Source organism: Microcebus murinus, chromosome 8 (assembly GCF_040939455.1).
Source record: "Microcebus murinus isolate Inina chromosome 8, M.murinus_Inina_mat1.0, whole genome shotgun sequence".
Lineage (NCBI taxonomy): Eukaryota > Metazoa > Chordata > Mammalia > Primates > Cheirogaleidae > Microcebus > Microcebus murinus.
Window position 1 is genome coordinate 98,294,459 of NC_134111.1, and position 20,624 is coordinate 98,315,082.

Below are 20,624 nucleotides of genomic sequence, written 5' to 3' on the forward strand. Positions count from 1 at the left end.
TTAAAACTAACAGAAGGGATAATGTCAGAGATAGCTTGAAGCTATCCTAGTTTATGATATAAATGTGATTCCATTTTGAGTGGGTTTCACTATAAGAAGGACCCATTCATTATCTTGTGAAAGACTCAAAGTTTTTAGTCATCCTTAAATTGCAATTAGATACTATGTATCAAATACATAAAAATTCCAAAGCTTTCCACAATAACTATGTCAGCATAGACCAAGTTATAGATTGTGATCTGGGATTACAGACAATCCTAAAACTCCAGTGGCTTTACACAATGATAGCTATTTTTCAATCATAATTGATACCCTTTGTAGGTTGACAGGTGGCTCTGCTGTGCTTCACAAAGTCTCTCAGGGATCCAAGCTATTAAAGACTCCGCCATCTTGTGACTGTACTATCTGAAAGAGACAGCTTGAGGTTTATGCACCATTTTCACGTTCATCAGGTGACTTTGATGCATTGCTCCTACCTGCAGTTCTTTGGCCAGAACTAATTTCATAGCCCCACCTATCTGCAAGGGGCAGGGAAACGTGGGAGAACAGATGCAATATTCAGTGAGCACTGCTTTCTCTGCCACAAGGTGTGTACCTTCCAAGATGTCTATTGTACACCCTATTCTCTCTCCTAAAGTCTCTGACATCCTCCTTTTCATTTTATTTTCTTTTTTTCTTTTTTTTTCTTTTTGAGAAAAGGGCTGGAGTGCAGGGGCACCATCACAGCTCACTGTAGCCACAAATTCCTGGGTTCAAGTGATCCTCCTGGCTTGGCCTTGTGAGTAGCTGGGACTACAGGCATGTGCCACCATGCTGGCTAATTTAAAAAAAAAAAAAATTGTAGATTTGTGGTTTCACTCTGTTGCCCAGGCTGGTCTTAAACTCTTGGCCTCAAGCAATCCTCTCACCTCAGCCTCCCAAAGTCCTGGGATCACAGGCATGAGCCATCATGCCGGGCCCCTCCTTTTTCTTCACTCTTAATTGGTATTGTGGCTTCTCATTTCACTGAGAAATTAGAAGCAATCATAAGAGAACTGCCTCATTGTTCCTCTGCCAGGTCTATCAGTGCCTCACACCTCTTCCCATTGACTCTGCTGTGCTTGTTATTACAGTTGATAAATTCTCCTTGTTATTATCCATGGCCAAACCTCCACTTCCAGATTTCGACTCCTCTCATCTATTCAACAACCCTGCCCATGCAGTTGTCCCCTTTGTATCTTGCATCATTGATTTTATTCCCTCTGCTGGGTCATCTTCATCAGCACAGAAACATAGTTTTTTTTTTTTTTTGAGACAGAGTCTCGCTTTGTTGCCCAGGGCAGAGTGAGTGCCGTGGCTTCAGCCTAGCTCACAGCAACCTCAAACTCCTGGGCTCAGGCGATCCTCCTGCCTCAGTCTCCCGAGTAGCTGGGACTACAGGCATGTGCCACCATGCCCGGCTAATTTTTCTATATATATTAGTTGGCCAATTAGTTTCTTTCTATTTATAGTAGAGACGGGGGTCTCGCTCTTGCTCAGGCTGGTTTCGAACTCCTGACCTCGAGCAATCCGCCCGTCTCGGCCTCCCAAAGTGCTAGGATTACAGGCGTGAGCCACCGCGCCCGGCCAGAAACATAGTTTTTAAAATAAATTGCCTTGACTCTATTCCCCTCTGCTCTTAAAACATAATTCCTCAAAAGAGTCTTCTGTACTTGCTTCATCTACTTCCTCTTCTATTCTTTCTGTCTTGGACTCACTCTACCCAGGCATTCATCCCCACTATGCCACTGAAATTGCTCTTATCAAGGTTGCTATTATGTATCATTTTGCAAAATACACCAGTGTTTAGTTCTCTTCCTGACATCCAACATGTCAGTTGCAAAGGCATCTGGGAAATGTAGTTTCAGCTTTTAACCTGTGCCGTTCACAAAGGCAGCTCCATCTAGCATAAGGGATTGAAATGGGTGTTGAGCAAGTCAGACCACAGCATCCTCCTTGGGCTGATCTTCTGGCTGTTCTCATCCAAACACAACCTTCTCCCAGTTAAACTTCCAAATGCCTTTGCGACTGGCATGTTGGCTGTAGCCTAGGCTCTGTCAAGTAGCCCTCCCTGCAAGAATCCAGGAAGGAAGACATGAGCAAGGTGAGGCAGCCTCCACACATACAGAGACCAGCTTTTATGGCAGGCACAGTGCTGGAGGCATATGGGAGGGCCTAGTGTCTGGTTCAGGGCATCATTGCATCCATCATAGGTGCCGTGTTGGGGAGCAGAGCAGTGAGATTTCTACTGGAAGAGTCTCTATTTTGTTTTTCAATCTGGGCTGTCATTGTTCCTGGCTGTATAACATTGAACTCTTCTCTCTGACTTTATTAGATATTCTGCAAGCTACGGTACCTATTACCTAGGCTAAATCCCTTTGTGCTTAAACTGCCTGGAATATACTCTGTGATCTGAAACCAAGAGCCCTGTCCAATACAATGGGCAGTTCATACAGCTTGGATGGCTGAGTGAATAGGCTATTGAAAATTGTGGGGCAGCTTACCCTCACACTAAATGGCCCCAAACTGCAGTGATTTTAGTTTATATTTCTCTTTTCTATTTTTCTCTTACCATTCATTTCTCACCTGTCATTCTTCTCTGCTTCCAGTATTCTGCCTCTGATAGTATCAACCACCCTTCTAATTTGCTGTGGCTAAACCGCTAAAGGCTAAAAGCTGTACATGAATCTAAAACGAATTCTAGGGAAAGGAAGAATAACTAGGCCACGAGTCAAGCTCTTTCCTACAGAACGAAGTACGCGGATTTAAGCACATTTGTTCCTGACAGCTCTTTTAGCCATTCGAGTGCTTTTTCCTCTTTGTCACCATGTGCCTATGTTTCTAGACGTTCAGGTCCCCGAAACCCTGACCTCTCTTTAAATAGAGCACAACTGGATTCAGTATTATGGAATCCGAGAGATTTTTACCAAGCCTGTCTGCTTTTCCTATTTAACTGGTAGAGTTGCCCCCAAAAGAGAATTTTAAGCGTTAAAAATAAGTTCAACCTAATTTTTATTATATCAGTAATAAGGTTAACTCTATTATCCATAGGCAAGTGATCATTATCTATAGATAATCCTACTTCCCACCGTCATTGAGCTTTGAAAGGTTGATCAGCTTCCTGCCTTTTCTGGTCTTCTTGTAAGAGAAGTCAGTTACTCAGTGTCTTGTCGGGGTTCCTACAAAGGGGCATGTCAGAGAGCGCTGGTGCGCTCTGGTACCACTAGTGCAAAGGAACCGTGGGCCACTTACTGTCCCTCCGCCATACCTGGCTCTCTCCACTTCTGTATTTTCACATGTGACAACCACTGAATAGAAGAGATACACAGGAAAATCAGGTTGGTGATTAATAACCACTTCGGTCCGGCGCTCACTGGCCACGAAACCTCGCCCACGGCCGGCACTCACAGTCCGCACGACAGTCTGTGCTGCGCACTGACCACGAATCCGTTTTGTGCTTATGTGATGAGGAAAGCTTTAAAGCACTGAGAGCTTGTTTTACTTTACAGGCAGCTTTACTTGTGATGTAAATCAGAATAGGTAACATAGACATATATGTTTTTCTTTCTTTTTTTTTTTTTTTTTTTTTTGAGACAGAGTCTCGCTTTGTTGCCCAGGCTAGAGTGAGTGCCGTGGCGTCAGCCTAGCTCACAGCAACCTCAAACTCCTGGGCTCGAGTGATCCTTCTGCCTCAGCCTCCCAAGTAGCTGGGACTACAGGCATGCGCCACCATGCCCGGCTAATTTTTTATATATATATCAGTTGGCCAATTAATTTCTTTCTATTTATAGTAGAGACGGGGTCTCGCTCAGGCTGGTTTTGAACTCCTGACCTTGAGCAATCCGCCCGCCTCGGCCTCCCAAGAGCTAGGATTACAGGCGTGAGCCACAGCGCCCGGCCGACATATATGTTTTTATTACGTTATTTTTAAATGTTCACAATTTTTTTTGATAAATGAAAAATTAGAAAAGTCATATCACGGCTGTCAGCTAAAGTCGCTGTGCGCGTTCATCTGTGGCTGTCACCTACAGTCAACCCTGGTACCGAAGTGGTTAGCTTCCTCAAATGCACATGGAAGGATGGAGCCAGGAAGTGTCCATCACCAAGGACTTTTTAAGGCATATTTCTGTATCACCAAGGGTTACCACTCTGTAAGGCCAAATATCCACGCATCTTTATTATTTATTTATTTATTTTGAAGCAGAGTCTCACTTTGTTGCCCAGGCTAGAGCGAGTGCTGTGGCATCAGCCTAGCTCACAGCAACCTCAATCTCCTGGGCTCAAGCAATCCTGCTGCCTCAGTCTCCCAAGTAGCTGAGACTACAGGCATGCACCACCATGCCCGGCTAACTTTTTTTTTTTTTTTTTTGAGACAGAGTCTCACTTTGTTGCCTAGGCTAGAGTGAGTGCCGTGGCGTCAGCCTAGCTCACAGCAACCTCAAACTCCTGGGCTCAAGCAATCCTTCTGTCTCAGCCTCCCGAGTAGCTGGGACTACAGGCATGCGCCACCATGCCCGGCTAATTTTTTCTATATATATTAGTTGGCCAATTAGTTTCTTTCTATTTATAGTAGAGACGGGGTCTCGCTCTTGCTCAGGCTGGTTTCGAACTCCTGACCTCGAGCAATCCGCCCGCCTCGGCCTCCCAGAGAGCTAGGATTACAGGCGTGAGCCACCGCGCCCGGCCTCGGCTAACTTTTTGTATATATATTTTTAGTTGGTCAATTAATTTCTTTCTATTTTTAGTAGAGACGGGGTCTCATTCAGGCTGGTTTCGAACTCCCAACCTCGAGCGATCCACCCGTCTTGGCCTCCCATAGTGTTAGGATTACAGGCGTGGGCCACCGCGCCCGGCCTCCAAACATCTTTTTTTTTTTTTTTTTGGTTTAGAAAATATTACTTTTTATTAAAATATGTTATTTACAGTAACATGTTTATAAAACAGGGAGAGATATATAGAACAAATCTTTATTCATGAGTCAATTTATCACTTTTTTTTTTATTTCAGCATATTATGGGGGTACAGACTTTAAGGTTTCAATAAATGCCCATTTTCCCCCCTCCCCCCACAAGTCAGTCTCCAGCATGTCCATCCCCCAGATGGTGCACATCTCACTCATTATATATGTATATACCCGTGCCCCCCCCCCCGACCAATACCCTATTACTGCAGTACCTATGTGACCACTAGGTGCTGTTCAGTTAATACCAATTTTCTGGTGAGTATATGTGGTGCTTGTTTTTCCATTCTTGGGAAACTTCACTTAATAGTACGGGTTCCAGCTCTAACCAGGAAAATATAAGATGTGCTATATCACCATTGTTTCTTAGAGCTGAATAGTACTCCATGGTATACATATACCACATTTTATTAATCCATTCTTGGATGGATGGGCACTTGGGCTGTTTCCACAGCCTTGCAATTATGAATTGTGCTACTATAAACATTCAAGTGCAGGTGTCTTTTTTGTAGAGTGTCATTGAATCTTTTGGGTAGATGCCCAGCAATGGGATTGCTGGATCAAATGGTAGATTCACTTGTATCGCTCCAAGGTATCTCCATATTGCTTTCCACAGAGATTGAACTAATTGCAGTCCCACAAGCAGTGTAGGAGTATAGAATTTTTTTTATTTCCATCTTGATTTCTTCATTTATGAAGTAATCATTTAGTAGGAGGTTGTTTAATTTCCACGTTTTTGTGTAGAAATGTGTGTTTCTGTTAGGGTTGATTTCTACTTTTATTCCACTGTGATCTGAGAAGGTACATGGTATGATTTCTATTTTTTTTAATTTCTTGAGATTTACTTTGTGTCCTAGGATATGGTCAATCTTACAGAATGTCCCGTGAGCTGATGAGAAGAACGTATATTCAGTGGATTGTGGGTAGAATGTCCTGTAGATGTCAGTCAGACCCAGTTGTTCCAAGGTTTTGTTTAAGTCCATTATTTCTTTATTAATTTTCTGTTTGGAGGATCTGTCTTGTGCCGTCAGTGGGGTGTTGAAATCTCTGATGATTATGGAGTTGCTATTAATCCATTTGCTTAAATCCAGTAAGGTTTGCTTTATGAAACTGGGTGCACCTAAGTTGGGTGCATATATATTTAAAATTGTTATCTCTTCTTGTTGAAGTGTGCCCTTCACCATTATATAATGACCTTCTTTGTCTTTCACTACTTTTGTTGCTTTAAAAACTAAATCGTCTGAAATTAGAACTGCCACGCCAGGCTTCTTTTGGCTTCCACTTGCCTGGAATACTGATTTCTACCCTTTTACTTTTAGTCTATATGCATCCTTGCAGGTTAGATGTGTTTCCTGAAGACAGCATATACTTGGCCTGTATTTTCTTATCCATTCAGCCAGCCTCTGTCTCTTGAGTGGAGAGTTTAAGCCATTCACATTTATTGAGAGAACTGATAGGTAAGGTAGATTACTGTTCATTCTGTTGGGTTGGATGTTGTTGCTTTGATTTCTCTCTTGAGCCATTGTATTATCTGGCCTTTAATCTTTGGGTTTTGGTTGTTTTTATATTCGTGAGTTTTTATTATGGTGTTCTGTGCATAACACTGTTTTGAGTACTTCTTGTAGGGCTGGTCTTGTCTTGGTGAATTCTCTGAGACTTTGCTTGTCTGAGAATGTCTTTATTTCTCCTTCATATATGAAGCTTAGTTTTGCAGGGAATAACATTCTAGGCTGGGCATTGTTTTGTTTCAGAAGAGTGAGAATGGGGCCCCAGTCTCTCCTTGCTTGTAAAGTCTCATTAGAGGAGTCTGGTGTTATTCGAATTGGCTTTCCCTTGTATGTCACTTGCTTCTTTCGTCTTACAGCTCTTAGAAGGGCCTCTTTAGTTGATATTTTGGTCAGTCTGATGACTGCATGTCGTGACGTCTTCCTGTTTGCATTGAATCTCCCAGGGGTCCTCTGAGCTTCTTGAACTTGTATATCGAGATTTTGAGCAAGGCCTGGGAAATTTTCCTCTATTATATCTTCAAATAGCTTGTCCAACCCTTGGGTGTTGTCCTCTTCCCCTTTTGGTAACCCTGTGACCCTCACATTAGGTTTCTTCACATAATCCCACATCTCTTGTAGGCTTTGCTCTTTTCTCTTGTTTCTCTGCTCTATCTCTGTGATGGTTTTATTTAGTTGGAGGGTATTATCTTCAATCTCTGAGATTCTTTCTTCTGTTTGATCTACCCTGTTCTTGAGACTTTCCACTGTATTTTATAGTTCCCTGAATTGATTCTTCATTTCCAGGAGTTCAGTTAAACTTTTCTTCATTGTGTCTATTTCTTTTTCCAGATCCTGCAGGTTTTTTGTGGTTTCTTTGTGTTGGTTATTGAGTTGTTGTTGCAGCTCAGTGAGTGTTCTTATGATCCACATACGAAATTCCTCTTCTGTCATTTTGGTTGCCTGATTTGGGTTGGTGTCCGTTTCTAGGGGGCTGGTGCTCCTCTTTGGGGGTGTGTTTTCCGTTTGGTTCTTCATATTTCCTGAGTTCCTTCGGTGATTTTTTCCCATGTCCATCAGTTGTTGTTTCTTTCCTTTAGGTTTTTGTTTGGGTATTCACACGCTTTGTTTAGTTTCTGAGCCGTTAGGTGGTGTCTGTGGGTGAGATTCGACCACTCCCTGTATAATGAGTCAGTGGGTGCCGTGAAAAGGCTGTGCAGGATGCCGTCCCTGTCAGTAGGTGGCACTTGCTTGGAGGAAGAGGCTGTGCTGTTGATTTTGTGTCCTGTTATCAGCTCTTGTTCTGGGCAGAGCTGGGTTGGGTAAGCCTGCCCTCAGGCACCACCAATGTCGTTAGCAGGGATCAAAGTTCTGTTCTCTGCTTCCAGGAAAAGCTGTCAGGGAGGGGCTGGAATGGTCCCGCTCAGCCAGAAAGTCTGCTTGTGGGGGTGGGGCTGTCTGAGACCCACAGTCTGGAGTGGGCCTCGCTTCTTTCCACCCTCCTCAACTCCGCAGCTACTCCTGGGCCTCTGCCAGCAGGCCAGACCACAAGCCACCAGGCCTCCACAGACGGTGATGACGGCGGGGAGGTTCCCTGCACCGGAACGCCACCTGGGCTGGGCACACGGCCTCCCTTTGGGGGGAAGGTTGCCCTCTAGGACGCTGATCTGCCCCTGGAGGCACACACACCTCAGCAGGCTGTTCACAAATATCCCTTCTGTGCCCCGAGCAATGCTAGACCTCGGTGCACGGGATCTGGTCTGCAGGTCAGACCTCTGGGTCCCAGAGTTCAAACTGTATCCCCACCAGGGAGAGGAGTTCTGGTCCCAGTTCACCCACAGGGAGCCCAAGCTGGGTCTATGTCTCTCAGCCTCTGAGTCGGCACCGTTCTCCTGGGAACACCGTGCCAGCAGCACCTGGGAGGGCTGGCGGGTAGGAAGCTCACAGTCTGAGTTCCCCTGAGTCACTTGTAGGGTCCCAAAAGGGAAGGTCCCGTTCCCTGGAGGTGCCTCTGGCTGGTGGCTGTATTGTCTCTCTGGGCAGCCGCGGGTAGGGTCGGCGGAGGGGAGGAGGAGGCAATATGGCGCCTCCCGCGCGGCTCGGGTCTGTGCACACGGAGGTGCCCCGAGGGATTTGGGAGTCTGGTGCCGCGTCTGCTACAGGCTCACTGCTAGCTGGCGGCGGCCGTCTCTGGGCTGGTGTCCGCAGGTCTCTCCACCCGCTGGGGAGCCCACCAGCAGTCCCAAATGCAGGGGAGGGGGAAGGTGATTTATCCACCTACCCTTCCCGCTGGTCTCCGGGCTGCTCTGGCGGTCTCAGCTTCCAGTTCTCCTCCATAGCCTCCTCCCGTGGAGTCTCCTGGGGTCTCAGGTAACCCTCTTTCTGGCCCTCGTCTGCTGTATGCTCGCCTTCTTGCTTCTTTTTTCTAATTTCTGCTAGAATCTGTCTTTTCTGCAGAGACACTCTTTCTGGCAGTGTTTCTTGTCCGCCATCTTGATCCTCCCTCTTTTTTTTTTTTTTTGATACAGAGTATCACTTTGTTGCCCAGGCTAGAGTGAGTGCCATAGCATCAGCCTAGCTTACAGCAACCTCAAACTCCTGGGCTCAAGTAATCCTTCTGCCTCTGCCTCTCAAGTAGCTGGGACTACAGGCATGTGCCACCATGCCCGGCTAATTTTTTCTATATATATATATTTATATTAGTTGGCCAATTAATTTCTTTCCATTTATAGTAGAGATGGGTCTCGCTCTTGCTCAGGCTGGTTTTGAACTCCTGACCTTGAGCAATCCGCCCGCCTCAGCCTCCCAGAGTGTTAGCATTACAGGTGTGAGCCACCGTGCCCCGCCCAAACATCTTTAAATGTTCACATTCTTGTATACATCCAAACCCATGGCCATCACTAAAGCCAGAGATACTAAATAAATATAACTAAAACTTTAACTTCAGGAAGGATCTGGGGACCTGTTAGGTAAGAGATCAGGAAATTCTGATAGTGTTTAGTAGCAGGAGACTAATGAGAGTAGTTGCCATAATTAATACTGAAATAGTAATATTAAGAAACTTTAGGTAAATGAAAGCTGAATTTTGCAGCTTTGAACTTGGAGGGAGGGCAAAATAGTCTTGTGCAGATACATTGGGCTAGAGGGGTCTTGCCTGTCCTTAACCTTGTGGCCCTTGATTAATGCCTCTGAGACCACAGACAAACATCTAGTGGAAGGTTAATTCTGGAGAATGGCTCACTTTGCCACATGCCCTTTGGGCTCAAGGAAAAGACAGAATCCTGTAGTCTACTCTGGTGCTTGGTGTAGTGTCATGTATGCAGAGAACTCAGGGCAAAACTTGTGGATGAGATCCTGCCACCAGGAATGGTGGATTTTAGATGTGCTGCTTGGCAGTCTCTGAGGGCTGCTTTGTTCATTTGATGAAGTTTGCCACTGAGTAGCTCACAGTTAACGAAGCTGTCAGCTGTACGAGCCCAGAACTGGCTTAACCAAGGGTTTAAAATGATTGCAAACAGTGCAAGTTAGCAATGTCCCTGCCCCAAGAAACTTATGTAGCACTAGGTGGAAGATTGGCTGACTACACCATTGTTAGCCTCTGTTATGTGGATAACCAGAAATTGATGACATAATGTTGTATATGAAGCCATGCTATCTACGACTATCCTCTGTTTTGCATTTTAAATGAAATCGAGACTTGGCTTATTCCATTGATCAAATATTGCTTTGCCCTTTAGATTCATGTGCACTTAGATAATTTGTGCACTAGCCTTTTTCCTCAGAGAGGAGGTTTCTTGAGGCAGGACCTATGTCTGGCACACCTGTGTGTACACATAGTGTTTCTAACTGTGTCTCACAAGGCAGCAGGAGACCGATAGTGGCTTTGTGAGTAAGTGAATGGCTCTTACTTAACTCCTGTGTGCTGTAACCACCTCTGACTTTTTCCACCCACAGCTGTGCATGTCTGACAAACTGTGGGAGCAGATAGTTCATTTGGCCTGTGACAACGTCACTCCTGACATGAGGGCCCTGGCAGAGGACATCGGCTGGAGGCAGATGTTCTTCACCAACAAGCTCCAGCTCCAGCGGCAGCTCCGCAAGAGGAAGCAAAAACACGGAAACCAGATTGAGGAGCAGCTTTAGGACGTTTTCCTACTAGCAGGAGAGCTGAGGCATGCATGGCTGTGGTTCCCTTCCATGTCCGATGCTCTTCTGTCTCTTTTTCTTAAGAACTGAGAGGTTTTGCTGATTCAAAGAGCCATTTGAAAAGCATAGAGGATTTGCGCCCAAATGCAGCAGAACCTGGCTACCCAGTGCCTTGCTCGAATCACTATCTCTGTTGTTCTTACGGCAAATCGTGGCCCAAGTACAAGGGCTGCAAGACAGGAAGCCCTATCCTGACACCCATGAGAAAAGTGGCTTCTGCAATATATAAGAAAACAATAAATGATTATTAACAAGTTTTTAAAAAATCAGATATCTACTTTATCTAACGATTCAAAAGAGTAACTCTGGGCTTTTGAATGCTTTCCTGGTGTCGTGTCATCTGAGCCCATGCGTGGAGTAGGTAGCTGAGTGAGTATCCCCACAGGGAACTATGAGGGGCAGGTGCCACGGAGGGCACTTGGGTGAGTGCAGCTGTCTTCCCTACTTAGTTTCGCTAAGTCAATATTCGGGGCCCTGTCCTTGTGGGCCTGGGACACCTGGCTCCGTCCCCCTAGTAGACAACCTCTGACCTGGCACTAGGGCTTGGCTAGAGAAGTCCAGGCATTCTGCTTGCAGACTCTGTTCAAAGTACAACTTTCCAAGACTTCACATTGTTAAATAAACCTATACACAGTTCTTAGAGGGATGCTGTTTCCCCAAAGAAAGTGGACAGCTACCACTTTTCACAAGGATTTTAAAGAACAACAATCTATAGGTAACTAAGTGAAAATGTAAGTACAGTTTGCATTCTGTTAACATGACAGAGGGGTAAAAACAGTGCAGTCTTAGGGGAGAAAGATCTACCTTACTGAGAAGGGTTACTTAAAAATTCTTTTCTCCTTGCTTTTTCATAATGATTAAATACCCCCAGATAATTAACTAACTCATAGTAGCAAATAATCTAATGACTCTTTTTAGGTCACAGAACAAAGTTGCTTTCTACCTCCACCTCGCCTTATTAACCTTATAATGTCTTCTTCCCTGCAGCCTCTACTTTCCTACCCAGGAAAAATAACATCTCCTCTGCCAGAGAAACACCCCAGGATGTACCACGCCCTCCCGAATGGTGCAGAGTGGTGGACTCTGGCTCTTCTCCTCACCTAAGTCCTTCCAGAAGAGCTCAACAGTATGGCTTAGTGACAGATATGTTTTTAAAAAACTAAACTTGTGTTAATATCAAACCAGATTTCAACCCTAATCCATACACCCTTAAAACCCGGTCACCTTGCTCCCCAGTGCCAATTTGAGACTTCAACCTAGACCTGTGTGCTTCTCATTCTTAGAGGTCCACAGTCATGAGTTTCCAGGGACATCTGGGAAGTCAAATGCCATCTGCTTCCTGGCCGAGGAGGGGTCCATCAGAGTGGTGTCTGGATTCAGTCCAAGCACAGAGCAAAGGTTTAATCATGGAGAGACTCAGGCCTCATTGTCTGTGTAGGTGCCCAGAATGGAGCTCCGAGGGCAGGAGGTCACGTCTCTGCATGGCTTCTACTGCCTTGTCTCTCCCTGAGCTTCCAGACTTCACTCACGGCCCGGGCTTCAGTGACAGAACACAGGTCAATACCGTGAGTACGCACACATGGCCACAATTTGGTATGTCAACATAAATATGTCACTTCAACTCACTTGTAACAAATCAATGTGAAATGTCAGCAGCTTAAAGTTTCATGTGTGGTGTTTTATCAACAGACTGAGATTCTGAAATCTTATGGACGTGCATAACAGTCAAGATTCAACATGAATCAATACGAACATAAATATGGCCATTTGAAAATACTTTCTATATCAATATACATATATATTTTATATATTAATACAGTATATACTTATATGTAGTATATAATATAAATAACAAAATATTATAAAAATAGTATAACATTTATTATGTTATAGTGAATAATGTAGTAATATATAATATATCATTTAGCATAGATGCTAAATAACAAAGATATTAATATATTGACGATTGTCAAATAATAGTTAAAATAATACATATTATTAAATTATTTTAATATTACTTGCCTTAATAATTTGAGTGCCTTATTACCTGATTAGAATTATTTTTGCTAAAATATAAATCATATCATCAAGCTAACATCCGGTATGTCACCAGTGTCTTTAGTGGTTAAAACATTTCCCACCTCTACCCCAGCTCATTTCCCATGTAAATTCGTTCCCATAGGATGATCCCATCGGAAGGTAATAGGCAGCGATGGTCTTTCCTCTGCCTTTGTTAACAGCTTTCATGTGGATGGGTAAATCTGCCTTGTTTATGACATAACATTCAGAGTGAAATGCCACAGTGCTTTATAATCTTGCCCTTTCTCATCTTTGCAGTCCAATGTGTTTGCACCATGTTATTATTTACCATTGTAATCGTAAAAGTAAAATGCTGGTATTTTCTGATGATTTATATATTTAGTGTTATAATATCAATTTATTAACACAGCAAATGTAAATATTTAATTTATAAACTAAAACAATAAATATATTTTACTTAACGTTAACTTCTGTTACTACTTTCTTCCTGAGCAGGTTGGCATAGTATGTGCATTAAGCCATAATATTGACTCCAAGAAGTTTTATTTTGCTGAGTGGGCCCCAGAACTTAGGCTGAGATTATCATTTGGGAAGGGACAGGCAGCAGGGGTAGGGACAATGCGCTAGGTACCCCTTGTCGTGGTTTTAGAAACTGCTTTTGTACACAATGACCATCAGTCCTCATTTGTTACCTCAAACTGGCTCCTAAGACACTAAGAATAATATAAAGCAACCTTACTAAAAACATAAAACATGCACCACAGGTTTTTGCTCTGAGTCTTAGTGTAATGACCTTTATCTTCAGTTTGTGTTAAGATAGTATACTAGACATTTTAAACACGTAAACATTTCCACAATTTATCTACAAAAAGTTCCTTTTATAGAGCAGTGGCTCATGCCTGTAATCCGAGCATTTTGGGAGGCCAAGGCAGGAGGATTGCTTGAGGTCAGGAGTTTGGGATCTGCCTGAGCAAGAGCGAGACCCTGTCTCTATCAAAAATAGAAAAAATTAACCGGTCGTGGTGGTACACACCTGTATTCTCAGCTACTTGGGAAGCTGAGACAGGAGGATTGCTTGAGCCCAGGAGTTTGAGGTTGCTATGAGCTAGGCTGATGCCACAGCATTTTAGCCCGGGCAACAGAGTGAGACTCTGTCTCAAAAAAAAAAGTTCCTTTTATTAGTAGAGAAGTTGAGTGTCTTAAAAATTTTTGATTGAACTCACCAGCAAACTGGTATTAACTGAGCAGCACCTAAGTGAACACATAGGTACTACAGTAATAGGGTATTGGGCAGGGGGGGGGCGGGTATATACATACATAATGAGTGAGATGTGCACCATCTGGGGGATGGTCATGCTGGAAACTCAGACTTGTTGGTGGGAGAGGGGGAAAGGGCATTTATTGAAACCTTAAAATCTGTACCCCCATAATATGCTGAAATAAAAAAAATTTTTTTTTTATTGAAGCCAGGTGTGGTGGCTCATGCCTATAATCTTATCACTTTGGGAAGCTTAGGTGTGAGGATTGCTTGAGGCCAGTAGTTCAAGACCAGTCTGGGCAACATAGCTAAACCCTGTCTCTACAAAAAATAGAAAAATTAGCCAGGTATGGTGGGGATACCTTCTAACAATATCTGCACTCCCATGTTCACTGCAGCATTGTTCAGGCTAGCCAAGATATGAAAACAATCTAAATGTCCATTGCCAGATGAATGCATAAAGAAAATGTAGTGCATGTACATGTATACACAGGAATATTATTCAGCCTTAAAAAAGAAAAAAGATCTTGCCATTTTCCCCAAAATGGATGAACCTGGAGGATATTATGCTAACTGAACTAAACCAGTAGCAGAGAGGAAAATATTGTATGATCTCACTTATATATGGAATTTAATTTTTAAAAAAGTACTCAAATACAGAGATAAAGGATGAAGAGAGGTAGTTACCATAGGTGGAGTCTGGGGGAAGAGGAAATAGGAAGATGTAAGTTGAAGGATAACAAAATAGTAAAAACATATGACGAACAAGTTTAGGGATCCAATGTATGACATGAAGACTAAAGTTAATAAAATTGTATTAGGGATTTTTGTTAAATAAGTAGATTTTATCTACTCTTGTTACCAAGAAAAAAAAGTAACTATGTAAGATGATAGAGATTGTTAATCTCTTCCAATATGGTAAGCATTTTATAATTTGTATATAGTCTATAACGTCATATTATTAACCTCACATATAAACAACAAAATTTATTTTTTTATTTTATTTTGTTATTATTATTTTTTGATGTGGGGTCTTGCTCTCTTACCCAGGCTGGAGTGCAGTGGCCAGATTATATAGCTTACTGCAGCCTCTAACTCCTGGGATCAAGTGATCCTCCCACCTCAGCTTCCCAAGTAGCTGGGACAACGGGCGAGAGCCACTGCACCCGAGGAATTAATTCTTTTAAAAAACAAACAAAAACACCAAGTGAACAAAGTGCCATCACACTAAAGAAAAATTGCACCTGCAGTTAAGAGCATAACAATGTGTACTAAGTCATTTTACAAAGTAAAATTAACATCTTAGCTTCACCTTTATTTTGTTTTAAAATGAGATTATCTGCACACTGAGACAGCATCAGTTTGCCCTTGCAACATGGAAACATCAGGGCAGGAAGCCAGGGTGACATTCTGTGTCCTGCTTATCACATAGTTTTCCACCCAGGAAAGTTATTTTCAACTGTGAAATCTGTGCCCATTCAGAAAGTCTCAGAGCCATTGATCTGTGGTCACAGACTGAGTTGGAATAACCTTACAAATAGTGACAGCAGGTTCCATCTACTGTCTACTACATGCTAAGAAATACACAGGCAGCAAACAATTTAATTCTTACAGCAACCCTTGAAGGTAAGTGATGTTGTTTCTGTCATTTCTCTCAGGAATCTACAAACTATGGCATGGGCCTAATCTGACCAGCCTCCTGTTTTTGTAAATAAAAGTTTTATTGGAACACAGTTTACATATTATCTATGGCTGCCTTCCCATGACAGTGGCAGCGTTAAGTATCAGTCATCATACAGGCTATATGGCCTGCAAAACCTAAATTAGTCTCAGAGAGGACAAGTTAATTTTCCCAGTTTCATAAAGCTAAGACTCAAAATCTCTACCTACTAAGTCTGTATTCTTAACCACAAATGCTACATGACCTCTCTTTTCAGAGCCAACACCATGTTTGACCAACAGGACTTGAAAAGGTGACAGAATTTGTGCAGGTCTTTGAAACTGTAAGGGGAAGGGCCTTGAGCATAATATGAGACCATTCTAATTTGGTTGCCCAGAGAGCATTCCACTCAGTCCTTTCTTCTTGCTACTTTCCTCCACTTGGCCACTTGGAAACCAGCCCCTCCCAAGGAACTCGACCTCTTTCTACTTCACCCCACAGTGGAAGAGGAAGTGGGCGTGGCCCTCGCCTTGCTCCCTAGTGCCCTCGCCCCGCCCTCTCTGCTTTTCACTGTTAGAGGTCCATGCAGCCCAGCCGCAGCACCTCCACTGCACTGCCAGTGACCTCTTTATTCTGCTGTCCTCAGCGCCCTCCTATTTCTCCCCATCTGAGCCCCCATACTTCTCTAACAGTCTCCACTCACCGCTTCCACTCTGTCCGCCACTCTTCCTGCAATTCTTCTCCTTCCTCGCCAGTCTTCTGAACCCACTCCCTTATTTGCTACCAGTAGTTTCTCATCCAGTATCCCCTTCTCAGCTCCAGTTCATTAATTTTTAAATACTGTTTGTTTATCAGTTACTCTATGCCAGGCACTGGGCTAAGCTCTGGGGATACTGCCCACAAACAAGTGCACTCGGTAAACGTTCAGCATTATTCTTTCTTAACATCCAAGGTTCTTCACTAGCTGGCTTTACTTCCTACCTCTCTGCTCCTTTTCTTCCACCTTTGAAGGATTCTCTTCCTGTTCCCACCCCTAAAAGTACTGTACATGCTCCTTTACTTACCGCTGCTGGATCCAAGGCCTATGTGACGCTGCATGGGACAGCACTTGGTGACACTCTTTCCTGCCTCGCACACCGTCAGAAGTATGGCCTACTTTCAAGCAGACTTTCACCAATGGGTTTTTAAGTGTCTGCTCTGTTCTTAGAGGCAAACTGACCAGGTCCCTGTTCTCATGGAGCTTCCTTGGTGGTGGTAGTGGAGGGGGTAAAAGAGTACCATGTTTCCCCGAAAATAAGACAGGGTCTTATATTTATTTTTCCTCAAGAAGACACCCTAGGGGCTTATTTTCAGGGGATGTGTTATTTTTTTTTAAGTACGGTACAACAATCTACATTTATTCAAATGTAGTTAAGTCGTCGTCTTTTGGAACGTCATCATCACTCTCCAAACCCTGAATTGCATCCTGAATTTCTTGCAACTCTATTTCCTTTAGAACCATTGGCCCCAATCTCTCATGTCGAGCAATAGAGCTCTCATTAAATGAGCAGGGCTGGCTTATTTATCAGAGATCCAGTAAGCACTGGGTCCAGTCTGCACAGTGGAGCAGAAATGATCTCTCTGGGCTCAGTAGGAGACTGCTTGCAGAAGCTTTTCCCCTCTCCCCTGGTGTTTGGGGGGTGTGAGAGAGGCCCACAGTGCTGAGTAAAATGGCAGCCACAGCTTTCCTTCTTCCCCCTGGGACACACAATACCTAAAGCGGAGCGTCCTGCTCCTCACTTCACTGAGGAGAATTTCCCCTCAAAGCCTCAGTTTGCAGCACACACAGGATGGCCAGGACCTGACAGGGGGAGCCGACCTTCTTGGTGGGGCTGCCCCACCTTTCGGGTCACCTCTGGGATAGTAGCTGTCACGATGGGGCAGATGAAAAGGGCTGCTCCTCTTCTTTACCGCCACGAAATGCTTGGGTTGTGCAGATACACTGCATAGCCACGCCCACCACTAGGTTTTATTTTCCAGGTAGGACTTACATTGCGCAAATGCTTAGAAATCTGGATAGGGATTATTTTATGGGTAGGTCTTATTTTCAGGGAAACATGGTAGGAGGGTGATTGAGTTCAAAACCTTTTCCTTGGATTTTTTTTTTTTGAGACAGCGTCTCACCCAGGCTAGAGTGAGTGCCGTGGCATCGGCCTAGCTCACAGCAACCTCAAACTCCTGGGCTCAAGCAATCCTCCTGCCTCAGCCTCCCGAGTAGCTGGGACTACAGGCATGCGCCACCATACCCGGCTAATTTTTTCTATATATATTAGTTGGCCAATTAATTTCTTTCTATTTATGGTAGAGACAGGGTCTCGCTCTTGCTCAGGCTGGTTTCGAACTCCTGACCTCGAGCAATCCGCCTGCCTCGGCCTCCCAGAGTGCTAGGATTACAGGCGTGAGCCACCACGCCCGGCCTCCTTAGAGATTCTGATATGCTTCCCTGGGTGGAGGGTTTTCTCTGCTCCATTCCTGTTCTTTTGACCATGACCCAGGAAAGACACTTGACCAGACAAGCAATCTGAGCTCCCACTTTGCAGAGATTAAATTTATCAATGTGAACCTCACAGCTTCTTCTCTTGTCTGACAAGGTTTTGTACAACCTTTAACTACCTGTTCAGTGTGGTCACATCCCTGATCCTGCTGGCTTGAGACTAGTCATTGAATCTAAGCTCCTCTTGTGTTTTCTGAGACTGTGTTCACCCACGCTGTTCTTCCCTTGCCCCTGTCATTGAGCCATCCCCCAGACAGTGTGCACTGCACTCTAACTAAATTCTGCCCAGTCTCCAAGCCCACTTAAACTTCCAGCAATCTCTCCTTCAGATTCCTCTAGCACAGCAGTTATCAAAGTGTGCTGCAGGGCCCCTCACGGGTCCCCAGTTTCCTTTTGGTGGTCTGTGAGGTCAAAACTATTTTCATAATAATACTAAGATATTGTTTACCTTTTTCATTCATTCTTTCATAAGTAAATGGTAGAATTTTCCAGAGGCTACATGACATGTGACGTTATCACTCTGATGACTAGTGGAATGCATGCTTGCCTATTTTTGTGTTTTCTAGAAGTTTCTAAGGTAGTAGGTTTAGGGTATAAATATTTTGAGTTTCAGAGGCTCAGTTTGTTTTCAGTATTTCTACTGTGCTCTTGCTCTAGATATCTTTATTATACCTGCTGTCATTTATGCAACCTCACTATCATCCAATACATAAATATCTTGAAGTGTTCTTATGTGGAAATACAAGAGTAGGTATACTTTGTTGTCTTTTAAAGTGTGTTTCAGGCCAGGCATGGTGGCTCATGCCTGTAATCCTAGCACTCTGGGAGGCCGAGGTGGGCAGATTGCTCAAGGTCAGGAGTTCGAAACCAGCCTGAGCAAGAGTGAGACCCTCTCTCTACTATAAAATAGAAAGAAATTAATTGGCCAACTAATATATATAGAAAAAATCAGCTGGGCATGGTGGCACATGCCTGTAGTCCCAGCTACTTGGGAGGCTGAGGCAGGAGGATTGCTTGAGCCCAGGAGTTTGAGGTTGCTGTGAGCTAGGCTGACGCCATGGCACTCTAGCCTGGGCAACAAAGTGAGACTCTGTCTCAAAAAAAAAAAAAAAAAAGAAAGAAAGAAAGAAATCTTGCCACAGCACTCTAGCCCAGGCAACAGAGTGAGACTCTGCCTCAAAAAATAAATAAATAAGTAAATTAATTAATTAAAAAAAATAAATCTTGCGTTCTTATCCCACATCTGTACCATCTAAGACTAAAGATGCTGAAAAAGATGAAACTGACATATTAAAGCAGTTGTACGACTGAGTTGCAATCTGAACTACTGCGTTTTTCATGAATCACCACGTTTGTACTTGGCAGAAACATTACTGGAAATGAGGCTATCCCTTCAAGGAAAACAACCGCTATATTTGTTGTCAACAATAATATTCAAGCCTTCAAAAGGAAATTCGAATTTTGGGTAACTTACATCAACCTCTGTGAGCTTGTCCACTTTCAAATATTTAAAGTATTTTTAAATATTTTAAATACTTTTAAGTACTTTTCTGATGAGATGTGCTAATATTAACACAGGTGATTTTAAAAAGAGATATAATTTATATGCCATAAAATTCACCCTTTTAAAGTATATATGTCAGTGGTTTTCATATTATATTCACAAAGGTATGCAACCATCACTTTTATCTAGTTCTGGAACATTTTTATCAGCCCAAAAAGAGAAAGACCCTGTATCCATTTGCAGTCACTTCCCATTCCCCTCTGTCCCCAGCCTGTGGCAATCACTAATATGCTTTCTGTTTCTGTGTATCAAATGTTTGAAATTGATTGGAATGTTTTGCTCTTAAATATGTTGACAGTGGGTCTCCAATTTTAGTGTACATAAGAATCAACTGATAAGCTTATCTAAAAGGAAGATTTATTGGCCCTCATTCCCCAAGATTCCTAGGTTTTAAGTAGGCCCAGGAATCTGCATCATTTGGATACAAATTTTATTTTACTTACTTACTTATTTATTTATTTATTTATTTTTTTTTTTGAGACAGAGTCTCGCTTTGTTGCCCAGGCTAGAGTGAGTGCCATGGCGTCAGCCTAGCTCACAGCAACCTCAAACTCCTGGGCTCAAGCAATCCTCCTGCCTCAGCCTCCCGAGTAGCTGGGACTACAGGCATGTGCCACCATGCCCAGCTAATTTTTTGTAAATATATTTTTAGTTGGTCAATTAATTTCTTTCTATTTTTTTTTTAGTAGAGACGGGGTCTTGCTCAGGCTGGTTTCAAACTCCTGACCTTGAGCAATCCTTCATCGGCCTCCCAGAGTGCTAGGATTACAGTCGTGAGCCACCACGCCAGGCCCAGGAAAATATTTTAGAAATTCAACTGCTGGATTCAAAGGTGTGTGCATTTTAAATTTAATATTCGGACTCAGTACTTTTCACAGTCCCCCTAGGCGATCCTCTCCAG

At 43.4% G+C, this 20,624-nt stretch overlaps 1 protein-coding gene across 1 annotated transcript in view; it reads left to right on the plus strand.

Moving 5' to 3' along the window:
- The window catches only part of FBXO36 (F-box protein 36), an 87,484-nt gene extending 75,023 nt beyond the window's left edge, over positions 1 to 12,461 (plus strand). The window contains exon 4 of the mRNA XM_076006018.1: positions 10,417 to 12,461. Coding sequence (XP_075862133.1) covers positions 10,417 to 10,605 — 189 coding nt within the window. The 3' untranslated portion in view covers positions 10,606 to 12,461. The remainder of the gene's footprint in view (positions 1 to 10,416) is intronic.
- The last annotated feature ends 8,163 nt before the right edge of the window (positions 12,462 to 20,624 follow it).